This window comes from Mobula hypostoma, chromosome X2 (assembly GCF_963921235.1).
Source record: "Mobula hypostoma chromosome X2, sMobHyp1.1, whole genome shotgun sequence".
Lineage (NCBI taxonomy): Eukaryota > Metazoa > Chordata > Chondrichthyes > Myliobatiformes > Myliobatidae > Mobula > Mobula hypostoma.
This window is the reverse complement of record NC_086129.1, coordinates 18,749,093-18,767,614: the sequence shown is the minus strand read 5'-3', so window position 1 is coordinate 18,767,614 and position 18,522 is coordinate 18,749,093. Positions and strand designations below refer to the sequence as shown.

The 18,522-nt window shown below is 43.7% G+C and overlaps 1 protein-coding gene across 4 annotated transcripts in view; it reads left to right on the top strand.

Annotated features, from left to right (window-relative positions):
• Nucleotides 1-18,522, top strand: part of ets1 (v-ets avian erythroblastosis virus E26 oncogene homolog 1) — a 108,803-nt gene that overhangs the window by 69,032 nt on the left and 21,249 nt on the right. For all 4 annotated transcript variants that reach the window (XM_063038168.1, XM_063038171.1, XM_063038170.1 and 1 more), the window contains 4 exons: nt 3,353-3,553; nt 4,799-4,885; nt 9,877-10,119; nt 13,774-14,034. In XM_063038168.1, the coding sequence (XP_062894238.1) occupies nt 3,353-3,553; nt 4,799-4,885; nt 9,877-10,119; nt 13,774-14,034 (792 nt within the window). The remainder of the gene's footprint in view (nt 1-3,352; nt 3,554-4,798; nt 4,886-9,876; nt 10,120-13,773; nt 14,035-18,522) is intronic.

Below are 18,522 nucleotides of genomic sequence, written 5' to 3'. Positions count from 1 at the left end.
GAAATTCTTCACAGAAATTTTTGTGCCTGGTGACAGCAGATTCCATCCTTGCAGTCTTGAACCCAGTAATTCTGCTTTTGCCTTTGACAAACCCAAATCTCTAACTAGGTCATTTAATTTAGATTGAGCTATCAGATGAGGCTCAACTGACATAAAAGGTTCAAAATCTGTATCAATATCAGTGTTGTTTTCCATTCCAGTCTCGTGCATCAAGGCATCTTCATCTGCCTCCTCTAGTCTCCATGTCTCTGGTGGCTTCAATACTAGAAGACTATCATCATGTGGCACAGGTCTCATGGCTGAAGGGAGATTGGGGTATTCATTGGATTTATTGTTTTTGTAGAGAAATCACTCATACTGGTCAGACAGAAATAGCAATCTGTCACATGATCCTTTTGCTCATATCATTGGGACAGTGAACAGCATTGACTTATTAGTATCTCTGACACAAGCTCAAAGATCGGCTGCATGTGTTGCGCAATAAATGCGAGGAGCCCAGGCTTTGTGTTGCTCGCCAATTTTACACCCTAAGTAGAACTCATAGGCTTTCGTAATAAGAGGAGTCATGCACTGTCTTGGAGATTTAAGCGCATATTTGCCACAAATATAACTAAGTGTTTTATCTGTTGCAACATTGGCGAGACACTTTGCTGTCAAAATGAGTGCGCACAATATGCTATGCACATAGAGCATGCGCATCAACGTGATCGCAAACCGATATACATGTAAACGCAATGCATAGAACAGTGTGCGCGTGATGCTTTTATAGCCTCTCTTAAACCTGTCCTGCAATGCAACATCTGCCCTGCCTAAATATGCACAGGCAAGCCTGGACAAGATAGGAAACATTTCATCTTCCATTGTGGGCAACATTTTAATTGACTTGAATTATGGATTGAAATAACAAAAATAAGTGATTTTAAAAAAAATGGTGTGTAATAGGGAGATTTCATGGTGATTTTCATGATCAGCAGCTCAAAATCCAGAAGATGCACCCAAAGGTATTCAGGAAGCAAAACCTTTGTTGTCCAGTTATCTGGAGTAAAGACCGATTTTTAAAAGAAAACATTGGCAAATGGGGAGGTTTGGTTGGGAAGAGGGAATGATGGAATGATGGTGGAATTTTTTTAATAGGTCAATGGGCCTACTAGCCCTTGGAAGCATGGAAATTTGATCAGTTTTGCCCGCTTCATGTCGCCTTGAAGGGATGATGCTAGGCTGCTGCCTTTAATAATTTCAGATGCAGTAGCTCTGGAATTCTGAATCTTTTAAAATTAAAGGTTCTCTGCGGGTGCAACAGGCAACTGGTGCATTCATTGGGTTCTAGAGTTATATAGAATGAGACCTAGTTTTTTGTCCCTACCCATTCAGTGTAACCAGATACCGATCTCTGCTAATTTCATATTCCCATGTTGGGTCCGTATCCCTCGAAGTTTTTCTTATCCATGTACCTATCCCAATGTCATCTAAATGTTGTAATTGCACCTGCCTCTACCACGTCCTCTACCAGCTTTTTCCAATTATTCACCATCCTCTGTGTGGAAAAACTTGCCCCCCATACTTCCTTTAGATTTATCCCCTCTCACCTTAAACTTAGGCTCTCTGATGTTATACTTCCCTACCCTGGGTAAAAAAAAACATGACTACCTATCCTATCTATGCCTCTCCATAAGATCAGCCCACAGCCTCTTTTGCACCAGAGAAAACAATCTCAGCCTATTCAATGTGTCCTCATAACTTAAGCTCTCTAGTCCCAATCATATTCCTTCCAATCTTTTCTGCACCCTCTTTAGCTTAACAACATTCTTTCTGTAGTGTGGTGACATCTCCGGGTGTAGCTTCACCAATGACTTGTACAGCTGTAACATAACATTTCAACTCCTATATTCAATACAAACTGCAGGAGGTAGTCAGTGGGTTCAGCAGCACTTATGGGGAAGGATAAAACTGTCAATGCATTTAGGCAAAAACCTGCATCATGTCCTGATGCAAGGTTTCAACATCAATAGTTCCTGTCCCTTCACAAATGTTGCTCGTCCCGCTGAGTTCCTCCAGCAGACTGTTTATTGCTTCAGATTCCAGTATCTGCCATCTCTTGTGTCTCTTAAAATCAGTACCTTGGCCAATGAAGTTGATTCTACCTTAAGTGATTTATTTCCAGCCCAATCTTTATTGCTCAGCCAGCTGCTTGTTTTAGAATACAAGAACACGGTAAATAAGTAGGAGCAGGAGTGGTCACTTGCCCCCTCAAGATTGCCCCATTATTCAGTGTGATCATGGCAGATCTACCCTAGGCCAAAACTACTCTGTGCCTTAGTCCTCTATTCCCCCCGATCTTTCAAATACTTATGACCTTCCCTTCAAATACTCCTGATGATCCAGCCTCCACATCTCTTTAGGGCAGAAAATTCCACAAAATCACTTCTCTCCGTGAGAAGAAACTTCTACACTTGTCTTAAATGACCAGCTCCTTATCTTGAATCTATGTCCCTTGTCCAAGATTTTCTTCCTGATGAAATACATTAACATTTACCCTGTCACACCTGCTTGGGATCTTACTGTTTTAATAAAACAGTCCTGATTGTTCTGAACTCTAATTAATACAAATTAATCTGTTTAAGCCTCTTCTGATAGAGCAATCAGTGTACTGCTGGAGATGTTAAGGTATGTTGGCCTGGAAGATTTGTTGGTTACTGCCTGAGCAACTGGGTCTTCAGACTATGGTTTTGAACATGCACCGCCTTGAACATGTCCCATGTTGACATTTTATCCTTCAGACCATTCACCACAGTATTGCGTCAGTCCCTTCAACCAACCATCATCCAACAATTTTCCTCTGGCCCCTCCATGCCCCCATGATCTCTTATCCCTTACCCTCGGCTTGGTGCAGGTCTCCAAAACCAACAGTTCACTCAGTCCCTGATGAAGGCACAGATTGCCAACACCCCAACCCCTAATCTGACCTCTGAACTGACCCATGGCCCAGTCAGCCTCTGGCCACCAGCCCTCCCTCTCTCTTCCTTGACCTTCTCAGCCCCAACCTCAATCCTGGGCAGTATATTTCCATCAACCAAACAGATGGTGGTCAGTTAATGTTCTGACTCATTAGTGTGCACTGAAATACCTGGGCCCCAGTGGTTTTTATCAAAAATGCCCCTTTGACAATTTCCTAGCTCATTCTTCAGCACTGTCCGGGAATTTAATGTTTTATTTTTTAAAGAAACCAGGTCAATCTTTCCAATCTTCTTCCGTCTTCCATGGAACTTTCTCATAGTAGACCATACAGCCCAAGGTCTGAGATCAATGATGGCTGCTGTCAGATAGCGTCAATCCTTGTTGTAACATTCTGCAGACCCTCGGCAATGGCTGGATGAGCATGTGAGCCACTGGTTGGTCTGGGCTGTCAACGAATTCAGCCTGAAGAATGTAGACTTCCATCAGTTCCAAATGAATGGAGCCAGCCTGTGTGCCTTGGGCAGGGACAGCTTTCTCGAACTGGCTCCCGACTTTGTCGGTGACATCTTGTGGGAACATCTTGAGCAGCTTCAGAAAGGTAAATGCCAAGCCTTTTCACTGTGAATTATGATGGTTAATATGTCTCTCTGATTTAGCGTAAGGACTAGCAGCTATTATAATTTATTATTGTCACATGTTTATTAGTTGTTTTGCATACCAGATAGCTTATGCCATACTAAAATACATCAAGGAAGTGAAAAGAAAATAGACTGCAGAGTAATGCGATGCTGTTGCAGAGAGGTGTAGTACTGGTAGACAAATAAAGTGCAAGGGCCACAAAGAGGTACAATGGGAAATTGGTAGATTTCAACCTACAGCGTAGAGTATCATGCACTTCAGCCTGTAAGAATGCAACAACTTACAGAATATGACCTCCTGCTTCAAAATGAGGCACTTGGAGCCCATTACAGAAACCCTGTATGTCCACAGAGAGTGGGTCAGTGTACTCTGTGTGAGTACTAGCTTATAAACATTAAGCAATGCAGAGTGAAATTGGATTAAGTATTGGTGTGGTCGAGGAGTGTACAATCCCATCATGGTTATGTTTATAAGGTTCCATCTGGTGTGTCTGCTTACCACAAGAAGTCAGGATAAATTACAGACAAGAGCTGTGTACACAGCTGGAGTGCAGAGGATTTTGGTGCCTCTACAATTTGTGGTGTACTTCATGCATTTCATTTTCAAATATTGTTCTCCTGTGCTTAATTATTTGTGTATTGCCCACTTGATTATGGGGGTCAGTCCTATCCTGTTAGGGTTTACTCCCACAGATTCACTCTCACTCAGTCACTCACACATTCCCTCATACAACCATTCCTACCAGAACGGGAGCATGTGCATAGATCAGTTAAATTGGCCATGGGTGCAATGGTGCATTTTGATGTGTTGTGTTCCACAATACACCTTCCATCAGAGTGTGACAGAACTGGGATGCTTGGCAGTGAAAATCAGGCTGTGGGATCTTTTCACAAACAAAGATGTGCAGGAAGAGTGGGTAGTTCAAGTAGTGTGCTATTAGTCATGTAAAGAAGGTGCACTTGGACTAAATCATGTTATTAGCACAGTGAAGAGGGAGCTCTAATGAGCTGCATTTGTCCTGGTTGTGTTTGATGGGAGTGTTGAGGGAGCATTGTTATCTTGTAATGACTGTGAGTTTCAGAAGCTGAGAGACTGGGTGCTTATAATGTCCTTGTATATAACCATTTTCCTGCTTCATAAGTATATGAAACCTTTCTCCTTCAAAAGTGTTGATTGCTGAATGTGTGACTTTCATTTCTGCCAGAATGTCAAGAAGATGTAAAGCCCTTTGTGGTGAATGGAGTGGTTTCCAATTACAATGATAACAGCCTCTTTACTTCCTACCCCATGGGTAAGTTACAGGCGAACATTAGTTCAAGGTAATAGGAGTCTGGGATGAGGGGATTACTTTGGTGACACAGACCTGCTTATGACATGGGTAGGACTCTGATTCGATCTTGGGCACGTAGGATCCAGACATAGGCTTAGTCACACATGTGTCTTGGGCTCAGGCCCATCTGTGGGTGTGGGTATTGGACAGTTGCAGCTCAGGTTTATTTTCTGTTCTCGTCCATATGGATAAGTAAATGCCGGTCTTTGGTACAGTCACAGATTCAAGGTCCACCTCAGCTTTGGATTTACTGATGTGATATTTGGCTCCACACAACATGTGGAGCACAGGTGGGTGTTGGATTACAAAACAGATGTAGGTATCGGCTTACATTCCAGAGTTGGTGTGCCGAGTTGCAGTTCAGATGTGGGTGGTCGTGCTCTCATTCACGTGTCAATGTGGTACGTTATCCCATGCTTGGATATTAGGTTCTCTCCTAGATATGGTTGTTCAAGTTCATTTAATTGTCATTCAACCATACGTGAATACCCATGAATACAGCCAAGCAAGACAGCATTACTCTGGGGCCAAGGTGCAAAACACAGTACCATAAATCACACACATACACAGCACAAGGCACATAGAGCATATATAGGATAGCAGTAAACATACAGTCACACAAAAAAAAAATAGCTTTAGTGCTTGAGTGACATGTCTTGTAAATAGATACTGCATGTGTGTTATCGGCAAGAACAAGCAGTTCTCAGCAATTTGCAGACGAACGTATGCATGCACGCAATCCTGCGATCAAACACTGGAGGGCAGCACTGATGGGAGGGGCCAGCCCTCAACCCAGCATGGACGCCATGCAACACTGCCTCTGGTGTCTCCTGGACTACTGCAACAGGCAAGCCCGCGACTTGAGGCCTCGTCCTCGCTACAGCCGAGGCCACCCAGCTCCCCCACCATCTGTCTTTCCAATAATCAAGGGAGACGGACTTGCTGTATTTTACATTGTCAGTTGGAGACCGACACAGAAGTAGTTCTCAGGATCTTCCCAGATGCAGCTGGTGGGCTTTGCTTCAGATCTAGTTTGCAGGATACATACCATATCTGAGAGTTCAAGCTAGATGTAAGCGTCAGGCTCTGCTTCAGATATATCTGCTGGGCTCAGGTGTGGCCATCAGCTGTCTTCCAACGTGGGTGCAACCATCAGACTCCAGCCCAGTTGTAAGTGTCAGGGAAAATTCCCCCAGTAACTTTGCAGTGACTATTGGGCTAAACCAGCCAAACACATCGATTGTTAGTGACCCTGGCCTGGGCCCCGACTTGGTTAATGATAGTAAACTCTTGTAGGGAAGGGCGAGTATTTTTGTTGCCCATGAGGACAGGACTAGTCTTGTTACTCCTTGCATTGGAAGTCATTGCCAGCAAAGCAAATTATTTTAATAAAGCAGAAAACACTGGTCAGGTAGTATCTGTGGAAGGAGAAACAGTGAATGTTTCAGATCAAAGCTGCTTCCTCAGAACAGTTCAGATTCAGAAGATTGTGAATTGGGATCAGTGTGACTCAGGCCATTATGAATTAGGGATGGTATGAATCAGAAAGGGTGCAAATTGGGACAGTGCGTATTGGAATTGTACAAACCTAAGACTGTGTTTATTGGAGAGAATTAAATTAGGGCTCATGTCCTTCAGGGGTAGTGTAAACTGGCAGATTGCGAATAGGACTGTATGACTTTGTGAGCTTTATAGTATAAGGCACAGAGTGAATTAGAAACAGTGAAGATGGGACAATGTGATGCAGTTCAGTGTGTAAATTGACATTGTGAAATGCAAATGTCTACAGTAGGAATCAGTGTGGCATGAATCGGAAATGACTTGGGATATGGTGGACTGAGATGGTGTACAACTGGGATTACCAGTGGAGTATTCAAATGGAATAACTTGGAGATTGTGAGAATCAGGCCACCAAAAAGGACAGTGGACACTGGGGACATTGTGAATGATGGGTGGTGTGAATTATGACAGCATAAGTCAGGAACTGTGCAAATTAGGAGTGTGTGAATCAGGAAAGATGAATTAGATGGTGTTGTGAATCGGGTGGGATGTGTGCTTCGGTGCAATGCTCAATCTGGGAAGGTGGGGATACGGGAGGATGAAACACAAGGTGATAAGTGAAACTGGGAGTGGGGAGGGGGTGAAGTAAAGAGCTGGGAAGTTGATTGGTGAAAGAGATACAGAGCTGGAGAAGGGGGAATCTCTTAGGAGAGGACAGAAGGCCATGGAAGAAAGGGAAAGGGGAGGATCACCAGAGGGAGGTGATGGGCAGGCAAGGAGATCAAGTGAAAGAGGGAAAAGGGGATGGGGAATGGTGAAGGAGAGGGCGGGGGAGAGCATTACTGAAAGTTTCAGAAGTTGATGTTCATGCCATCAGGTTGGAGGCTGTCCAGGTGGAATATAAAGTGTTGCTCCTCCAACCTGAGTGTGGCCTCATTGCGGCAGTAGAGGAGACCGTGGACTGACGTATCGGAATGGGAATGGGGAGTGGAATTAAAATGGGCGGCCACTGGGAGATCCCGCTTGTTCTGGTGGATGGAGCATAGGTGCTTGGTGAAGCGGTCTCCCAATCTAAGTTGGGCCTCACCGATGTACAGGAGGCCCCACCAGGAACACCAGACACAGGATATGACCTCAACAGACTCACAGGTGAAGTGTCACCTCACCTGGAAGGACTGTTTGGGGCCCTGAATGGTAGTGAGGGAGGAGGTGTAGGGGCAGGTGCAGCACTTGTTCCACTTGCAAGGAAAAATGGCAGGAGGGAGACCAGTGGGAAGGGAGTCGTGTAGGGAGCAATCCCTGTGGAAAGCAGAAAGTGAAGGGGAGGGAGAGATGTGCTTGGTGGTGGGATCCCGTTGGAGATGGCGGAAGTTATGGAGAATTATATGCTGGATACGGAGGTTGGTGGAATGGTAGGTGAGGACAAGAGGAACCCTATCCCTGGTTGGGCGGCAGGAGGATGAGGTGAGGGAAGACATGTGCGAAATGGAAGAGATGCATTTGAGGGCAGCGTTGATGGTGGAGGAAGGGAAGCTCCTTTCTTTGAAGAAGGAGGACATTTCCTTTATTCTGGAATGAAAAGTCTCATCCTGAGAGCAGATGCAGTGGAGACAGAGGAACTGAGAGAAGGGGATGGCATTTTCACAAGTAACAAGATGGGAAGAGGTATAGTCCAGGTAGTTGTGAGAGTCAGTAGGTTTATAAAAGACATCAGTAAATAAACTGTCTCCGGAAATAGAAACAGAGAGATCGAGAAAGGGGAGGGAAGTCTCAGAAATGGACCAGGTAAATTTGTGGGCAGGATGGAGATAGTGTAAAAGAGCAGAAGTGTTGAATCAGAATGTTGTGAATGGGGTACAGTGAGAATCCGGGATAATCTGAGTCAAAACGTCAGAGCACGAATCAGAGACTCTGTGAATCAGGCAGACTGTGAATGGGAGGAATCAGGGAGTGTGCAAAACATCACAGCATGAATGAGGGATGCTGTATGTTGAGCCAATATAAACCATTCAGACAATGTCATGAAGTAGGAATCGTGTAGGGAGTGAACCAGGGTGTAAACTAGCTGTGGTGTGGTATGGGGAAATGTGAGTTGTGAGAGGTGTGAATTGGGTTGGTGTGAATTGAAATAGGTGTGAAGTATGGGTGGTGTGACCTGGGGAAGCTGTGAAGGAGATGTGAAAAAGTGTGGTATGAATTGGAACAGATGTGACAAACAACCTGCTGTGGATCATGCAACATCTGCGGAGGTAAACGGAGGGTCGATGTTTTGGGTCGAGGGCCAGCTTGACCTGTTGAGTTCCTCCAGCAGTTTGACTTTGCTCCAGATTCCAGCACCTGCAGTCTCTCATGTCTCTGAATTGGAGATAGTTTGAACGGCGAGGTGAATATTGAGTTACTGAGTGAATTGTGAACTGAACACTAGTGGCATGCCATTATGATAGAATGGCGGAGCAGGCTCGATGGGCTGACTAGCCTAATTCTGCTCCTGTGGTTTCAGTGTGAAAAGCTGTGACGGTCCGAGACACAGTCACACAGCACAGAAACAGGCCTTTCGACTCATATGATCAACGCCAACTAAGCCACCCGTCCAAGGTTGTTGTGAATTACTTTGGTGTGAAATGATGGAGGTTTGAAATGGGGAGCAGGTGAATATTGAGGGAGCTGTCAATTGGGATGTTGTGAATTCGGGGAAATAAATATTAGAATGATATGAACTAGTGTAGTTGTACTGTATACTGGATTGATGTGGATTGGGGAAGTTGGGCTGGATGTGGTGAGAAATAGAATGGTTCGAAGCAAGTCGAATGTGACGAGGAATGATGTGGCTAGGGATGATGTGAACTCAAGTTACTTTGCAGGGAGATGTGAATTGGGGGGAGCTGTGATTTGAGGGATATGAACTGGGAGGCAATGAATTAGGGGAGATGGGAATTGGGACAATTTATTTGAAGGCATTTTATTTATTTATTATTTATTTAGAGATGCAGCACGGAACAGGCCCTTCTGGGACAATGAGTCGCACCACTGAGCCTAATCACAGGACTATTCACAATAACCAATTAACTTACTAATTGGTACATCTTTAGACTGTGGGAGGAAATCAGAGCACCCAGAGGAAACCTGCACGGGGAGAACGTACAAATTCCTTACCGACGGTACCAGAGTTGAACTCTGAACTGCAGAACACCCTGAGCTGTAAAAGTGTTTCGCTAATCCGCTATGCTGCCCATGGCACTTGAGTCAGGACTTTGTGAATAGGGGCTGTGTGAGGAGGGAGCCAGAGGTAGCATCAGCCAAGGGTGCTTTGAGTTGGAGGATCAGGTAGTCCATTGACTGTTGGCCTATTTACTACTTCAGGCAAGGATCACCTTCTAACACTACTACTAGGCATAGCAGAAGTTGTCAATTCTGTGTTTCTGAGGTTCTGATTTCACCCTCTCTCTCCACAGGTTATGGCATCGAGCATGCCCAATGCGTCCCTCCTTCGGAGTATTCAGACCCAGGATTTATTACAGAGTCCTACCAAACTTTGCATCCCATCAGCTCGGAAGAACTGCTCTCACTAAAGTACGAGGCGGATTATCAGGCTGTGATCAACCGCGATGCACCTGTGGACGCACTGCAGTCTGAGTATTACGTCAAGCAAGAGGTGGTGTCCCCCGATAACATGTGTGTGGGCCGGATCAGTCGAGGTAGGGTGGCACCGTGGGATGGGGCTGGGTGGAGTGCTGTCCATTTCCTTCTGAGATTAGAGGTACACTGGATAGGGAGAGTAAGAGAGGTGCAGCTACCTCTTGTTGAGGGTGCCTGTGGGCAGGACTGGCATCCTAAACAAAATTAAAAGTAAAATCAATATTGTCAAAGTTATCCCCTTTCCTCATCCTTAATTTGTCACTTATTCCTTTTGTAGGTTTAGTGATTAGGGAGGGTGTGTGAAAGGTTGTTTCTTCAGCGGTCAATTGACAGGTCTGTTTGCTTGGGGCTGTTGCACCCAGGGGACAGACTGAAGATGGAAACACGAGGTTGGGAATGTTCAGGGTGCAGGGCAGACACATCGTTAACCCACCAGGAATGCACACAAATGCCACTGATAACTCTCGGGTGTGGAACTGGGTTTGTGTGGGATGAAGGCTTGTGGCTGGAATTTTCTTTAACTGTCGAAAGAAATGATCTGGACTGATGGCCCCTGGGAAACACTGAGTTCTGATAGGTGAGCACAGATGGAGGAAGGGAACAATGACTTATTCTGTAGTGCTGTGCTTTGTGAATGATTCCCATTTTAGGAGATGGATGCCAGTCTCCGGGATCTGTCCTGAGCTGGATTGGAACTTTGTCCCTCCTGGATGTCTTTTTTTCCTGAAGAAAAGATGGCAATTAAGAAATAGTTGCAACATTGGCCACCAACTGATGGCAGAAATTAACTACCAAATATCTAGTTATTATAGAGAAAGAGCACTTGTTTCAAATCAGATATGTAGAAGTTGCTACAAGGGCAGTGCGACAAGAAACTGACTGCAGATTCACAAACAGAGGTTTTGAGACTAAGGATTGTACAGAGGGTTGTTTAGCAGTGAATAGTTGTGAATTTCTGTTAATCCTGGCTGCTACAGGAAGCCTTTTGGAACTCTAATGTCTTTAAAGGTGTGCGGAGAAGGTGAAATTTCCCAGCTCTACTGTCATGATAAATATATATCACTGTATTAAATAGGAACAGGAGTAAACCACTCTCCCCTTCAAGCCTATTCCACGAGGCAATTAGATCATAAACCATTTTTATCCTATCTTTATTTCAATGCTTTGGTTCCACGATGCCTGACAAACAAAACTATTAATCAGTGTTTCAAATTGAACCTCATCTCAGCACCTCTTTTCGGGACATGTGTTAGTGTTCTGCTAGAATGGTTGTGAGGAAGTATGACCAAACATCACCCAAATGCCTGAACAGAATTTTGCCTTGGTTTTAGACACTCCTGTAAAGGGAAAAGTTTTGCCACCTGATCAAATAACTTTATCATTAAATCGACTGAATCATTAGGAATTCATCATTCGTCTGGGCAACCTGTCCTCACGACTTAACCTTTATTGCACTGCATTTTGCCAAAACAGGGATATTTTAACTGAGGGGTGGGCTTTAAAGTGCATGGTTTCCAGATATGTGGGTGAAATTGTGAAAAAAATGTTCAGGAATAAGAGGAGGCAGGTAGGTTAGAAGTGGAGAGCTCTGAATCATCCCACATCTGTAAGTAATAGGTAAGAGAGTTCAGCTGATGCTTCAGGTATGCCCTGCATCTGCTTTCAGTTTTTTTCTTTCCCCACACTACAGTTGTTCACTCACCTGGGAGAGGTAAAAACTGGGTCAGTAAGGGAGTTAACTGTGAAGTTCCACACCAACTGACCCAAACAGTCAAAACCCAAGAAATCACACAAGAGCAAGTGTGCATGCTGGCGTAACACTTTACAGCGACAGTGACCCGGGTTCGATTCCCGGTGCTGTGTGTAAGGAGTTCGTGCGTTCTCCCCATCACTGTGTGGGATTCCCCCACGTTCCAAAGATGTATGGATTAGTAGGTTAATTGGCCACGTGTGTAATTGGCCGGTGCGTGTTCATTGGACTGGAAGGACCTGTTACCCAGCTGTATCTCTAAATAAATTAAAAAATTATAACTAGCTATTAAACTATCCACATTCCTTTCTGCCACCAAAGAACCCACTCCTTTTAAGTGTATGGGGCAGATAGTTAACCAATAATCAGCAATGTGACTTTTTCAGAAGGCCTGCCTAATGCAAGTGTTCTTTTCTTATTTTAATAGCTATGTTCTATCCTATCTGTGATTTTCTTTTTAAGGAACAAAAGCAAACTTGTAGTTTTATGTTCTTTTCCTGCATCTTTCCCTTAATTCCTGTGTATTTTACCTACTGTATATTGAACTACTTCATATCTTCACATGCATGAATAGGATAGCAGATGTCTGATGATCCTATAGTAATGAGAGGAAAATGATGCTTGTTGTCAGGGGAATTTGAGCAGGAAATTTGGAGAACTCCCCGCTGTTTTTATAAACTGTGGGATAAACATTTTCCAGTTGAAATGAAGAATCCAACTTAAGTTGGAGAACAGTGCATCTGATGCTGTGGTGCCCCTTTGTGGGAAATTAAATGCTGACCAGGGTAGTATGATAAGCTTCGACAGGGTTGAGTGGGAATCAGGGACCTTCATAGTGCAACCACGTACAAGTCCAGCCTTTGTAAAGATCAACCCCATATCCACAAACTTATCCTTGATTTATTTTTCATTCTAAAATATCATTTCTCTCAATGCTATTGTAATGGATATTGTTCTTATAATTGCTTCTAGTTGAATATTTTGTACCCTAACTTTGAGAAGGGCATTGCAGCAAATACCAATGGTATTTGTGAGATCCACCAATTGCTAACGAGATAGAAGATTGCCAGTGCTGGAAATCTGCAATAAAATAGGAAGCGCTGGAAGTATCGACAGGTCAGGAAGAATCTGTTGAGGAGGTACAGATTTAATGTTTTCAGTCAATGGCCATCGGTAGCATTATTAATGTAGTAAGAGGATATTGGGCTGAAACATTAACTTTGTCGCTCTCCCTGACCTGCGGAATAAGGCCAGCACTTGCTACTTTTAGCTTCTCCAGTCACTCACTTACTGGTCAGTGTATGCCATGTTTCCTGAATTACCTTATGAAGACTGAATAATTTCAGGTTTCTCAAACAGATTGTCACTTGAGCTTCTTCGCTTAATGAAAAGAGCCCACGGTTCTTCTCATCTCTTTTAATTAACCTCCTCATATACTGTATGATATATTCACTATGTTCTATGCCAGCTTTTCCATAAACTTAACATGCCTCCTGATGCAAGGAGCCTGAAGTTGCAACCAACCTAACCAGGTAGAGGCCCGGAGGATCAATATAACCAGGTTAACACAGCCGGTTGATGTAACTCCGTTTGACATTGAGATACCTGACTTGAAACCAAAAATACAGAGACTTGGAAAGTAAAGGAAAACTGCAAAAAGTATAGAATAAAAAGTAAATGCTGGCTTCAATCAACAGATTAGGCAACATCAGAGGATTGTGAAATAGAGTTAATACATTTTAGGCTGATAACCTTTCATCAGTATTCATGATGACCTGAAACTTTAACTCTGTTTCTCTCTCAACAGATGCTGCCCTGACCTGCTGAGAATTTCCAGCATTCTCTGTTTTCATTACAGAGATATTCCCTTTTCTCCAATACTTTTGTCTTGGGGTGGAAAGGGAAGTTTGCATCCTGTTCACATTCAAACTGACAGCTCTTTGTCCTCTTGTTGGTCCTTTAGGTAAGCTTGGTGGTCAGGATTCTTTTGAAAGCATTGACAGCTTTGACAGCTGTGACCGTTTAGCACAGTCCTGGAGCAGCCAAAGCTCTTTCAACAGCCTCCAACGAGTGCCGTCCTATGACAGCTTTGACTCAGAGGATTATTCTAGCAACCTGCCCAATCATAAGCCCAAAGGAACATTCAAAGACTACGTGCGAGAACGAACCGATTTAAACAAGGACAAGCCAGTGATCCCTGCTGCTGCTCTGGCTGGATACACAGGTAGGGCTCACCTTCACCCTGGGTTTATTAGTGTGACCTGTGTGCTACAGGGTAAAACTGGAGCAACAGCTGGAAGGATTAGGATGCATGCGTGTCAATCTAGGTAGCTTGCCAAAGTGAGGGGACACTTATTTGGGATACGATATATACTGAAGACCAGACTAATGTCTGAAAGTACATACTGAACCATAATTTTGATAAATTTGTGTCTGCTGGTGCGGGAGTGAAGGAAAGGCTTGCAATGAATATAGTGCCATTCAGATCCTTGATGTCAACTGCAGCTCGATGGTTGCACTCTCTCCTTGAAACACGTCGGAGGCTAAATAACATGCCCACAACTAGAACACAAAAATAGGCACGTTACTGACGAAGAGGTGTCTTAATGATGTAGATCCATCTGCTCCCTCAGGTGTATCTTTAAGATAACATGCAGTATTCCAAAGAACAGGGAGTTATCCCATTGAGCAATATTTATTTTCAGCTTCTTTGAAATGTCTTATCTGGCTAGTATTGTAGCATTCTCCTTGAGAGTGCTTATTGGGTGAAAACTAACGGGCATATTTTTCGCTGGCTCCATTTCAAGAAGTACTTGACTGAATGAGCGAAGGGCCCTTGGGACACTCAAAAGCAGTTCACAGGCCATCCCATGGAAGAAGCTGACTCACTATCACCTTCTGAAGGGTAATTAGTTTTACTGGCCCTGTCAGTTGTGCTCACAACCCATGAATGAGTTGGTGGCTAAATGGAGCCCAAGTCGATCACTGCCCTTGGGATGCAGCGGGAGGAGTCAGCTGAGTGTCTGTCCCTGGGAGCTAGGTAATGAGCATAGTGATGCTTCTCTGAAACCGGGCTTCAGTTGACAATATTGGATTTATAAAAACATTTTTAAACTGAATATATGAAACATTATATCAAGGACAATTGACAGATATCACAAAGGTAGTGAAGTAGTCTTTGCATAATTATCTAGAAATTTGATATCACCGTTCAAGTTGCATTAAAAGATCCTGAAATTGTCTGTAAACTATCGTTCACAATGTCAGATTGCTGTGGATTCTGGAAATGTGAGGTAACCTCAACTGGATTCTGGAAAACATCAGAAAATGTTGGAAGTACTCAGCAGGACAGGCAACGTGTGTGAAGAGAGATGCACTCAGCAGTTCAAGCTGATAAGCTTCCATCACAATTCAGCAGAACCAGTGATGCGTTATTTACCTGAAACACTGTTTCTTTCTCCACAGATGCTGCCTGATCTCTGGCTATTTCCAACATTCTCCGTTTTTATGTCAAAGTATTAGCATGCTGTTTGCCAGAGGTTGCAGGGGAGGAGAGGGAGGTTGAGAAGGGCAGGAGGAGAGCACTGAGGTTCCTTAAGAAACTCTGAAGTGCTGGTGTTAGATCTCCACTTTATATTGAGCTTGTTTCAGACCCTCAGTGCACAACATCTGACAACAGACAAGTGTTTGACATAGGCAAGTGGTTCAATATAAGAGTGAATACCCTAAGCCAAAGTGTTGTTTACAACTTTGTCAATGATGTGATTTCTCCTAGAAATTATTGTTAATGTGCTTTTGCTCTGGATTGTGTTGATGTCCATTATGCTGACACGGGTAGAGTGAGTGGCTGGTCAGGGCAGATGGAGAAAGTTATTGAGTCAGGTGCTGTAGGAAGTTGGAGACACAGCTCACTGGCGAGTCAATGTCAAGCCAGCTGGAAAGGGAAGCTCTTGGTCCTTGTGGCCAGTGAGCCTATCTTTGAGTATGCTGTCTTTTTAGAGTCATGTAGCTAAAGAAATACAGTGGGAAACAGCCCATTCAGTCCATTGTGTCTGTGCTAGCCACCAGGTATCCATCTGTACTCATCCCACTTCACAGTACTTGGAACGTGGCCTCCTATCTCCTTATTTTTAAAGCAAATTCATATTCTCAAATGCTATTTAGAACTTGTACTCATACTTTAGGAATTTGACAATATAAACATCTTGGTACTGGCATTAAGGAAAAATTGAAACAGAACAAAACTAAACATCTGTTTAGATGAAGTAAACTATCAGTAGGCTATTCTCTATTATCATTAGGTGATTCATTCCAATATTCACATTTAAGTGTGTCTCTTAAAAGCTCTTGAGCAAAGGGCAGCATCTCCATGGACCCTCCTGACCAAAGTTCAAAGTAAACTTATTATCAAAGTACATATATGTCACTATATCCAATCCTGAGATTCGGTTTCTTGTGAGCATACTCAGTAAGTCCAAGGAACACAATAGAATCAATGAAAAACTGCACCGAACAGGGCGGACGAACAGCCAATATGCAAAGCACACCAAACTGTGCAAATCCAAAAGAGAAACTAATAATAATAAATAAGCAATAAATATTAAGAGCATGAGATGAAAAGTTCTTGAAAGTGAATCCATAGGTTGTGGGGCAAGTGAAGTTGAATGAAGTTATCCCCACTGTTCCTGAGCATGGTGGTGTGAGTCCTGAGGTTCCTGTACATTCTACCTGATGACAGCAGTAAGAAGAGACCATTGCCTGGGTGGTGGGGGTCCCTGACGATGGCTGCTGCTTTCCTCTGACAGCTTTTCATGTAGGTGTCCTCAGAGGAGGGGAAGGCTTTACCTGTGGTGGACTAAGCCATATCCACTACTCCTAAGGAGATAGAAACGCTGCCATGCTTTCTTCATAATGGCAGCCAGAAATGATAACACCGAAGAATTTAAAGTAGCTGACCCCCTTCACTTTTGATTCCCCCAATGAGGACTGGCTCATGGACGTCCGGTTTCCTCCTCCTGAAGTCAGTAATCAGCTCCTTGGTCTTGCTGACATTGAGTGAGTGGTGGTTGTTGTGGAACCACTCAGCCAGATTTTCCATCTCCCTCCTATGAAGTGACTCGTCACCACCTTTGATTCGGCCAACAACATTGGGTGTCATCAGCAAACTTAAATAAGACATTGGAGCCGTGCTTAGCCACACAGTTATAAGTGTAAAGCGAGTAGGGCAGGGGGCTAAGTACACAGCCTTGTGGTACACCTGTACTGATGGAGATTGTGAAGGAGATGTTGCCAATCCATACTGACTGGGGTCTGCAAGTGAGGAAATTGAGGATGCAGGGATGTATTGAGGCCGAGATCTTAAAGCTTATTGATTAGGTTTGAGGGGATGATGGTATTAAATGTTGAGCTATAATTGATAAAGAGCATCCTGATATATGCATCTTTGCTGTCCAGATGTTCCAGGGTTGAGTGAAGAGCCAATGACATGGCATCTGCTGTGGAGCTGTTGTGCCAATAAGTGAATTGGTTTGACTTTAAGGCACCAAAGCACATTGTAAGATTCTTTTGATTGCCTAATGAAAGAAGCTTTGGTGGGAGAGAGCACTGTCTGTGGTTCCAACTCGATGGGATTCATGGTGTGGTTGCAGTTCACTTGTAATGTACCTGTCTTGCTTTGCTGATCAGCAACTTTATTATTTTAGTAGATAAACTTGCAAAGAGGCATTTTTTTTTAAACAATAGTTTGTTTTTTCTCGCCTTTGGTTGTCAGTAAAAACAACCCTTTTGCTAGAAGTAGGTCAGATTGTGGAGACTGATAAAAAAAAATGACATGTACTTTTTTTATAAGAAAGTGAATGATGCAGAACTGAATATCAACGATTAGAGCTGTTTCTCAGTGAGTCTTGATTCAGGTACAGGTACTTTTATCCACTCTCCATCCCTTTCTTCCTGCGTCGTATACATTTTGAACACCATTGCAGTCATGTCAATTTAAAACAGATGCATTATATCTTCAGAATTCTGTTCACCAGCACTGCGTTTCTGTGAGCTACCTGATGAAATGATAAAGAAGTGTTTCCTTTCCTGAAATTGGAACCTTACAATGTGAACTACAAAGTGGATGATTTTTCTGGTGTATGTGACTGAGGTGCAGGGATATGGGGACGTGCAGCAGTATCTGAGGACGTGCAGTGCACACCTGGATGTAACCTGTGGTAATCCCTGGCAAGCATGACTCACAGACAATCTTAGTCTCTCAGGCAAACGTAGATCCTAATACTGTTGAAGCATGAGCTATCTGTGCAGGATCCAGCCAGAGGGATCTGGGCAGTGTGAACCGGAAGCGTGTCGTGGTCTGTTTTGTTTTATAAGAACTCGTGTGTGCGTGTGTGTGTGTGTGTGGCAGTTCTTTCTGACCTCTTCATGCCCCGTGCTGTAATCCACTCCCCCGCCCCCCCCACATCCCTAACTTGAGTGTCATTTGAACTGCTTTTGCTCCCCCCTCACGATGACTCAATGTATGTTGGTGTCCTGAAAGCAGTCTGCACTGAAGTATGTGCTGGTAACGTGGTGCTTGTAGCTAATGGCTGGAAAAAGAAGACCGCTTAAACTGGAAACTGGATGAATTGGTATACATTTTTCACATGCGAATTATACATAAAGCCACTTTACTCAAGTTAGGTTGTGTACATGATCATTTCCAGGTGAAGCA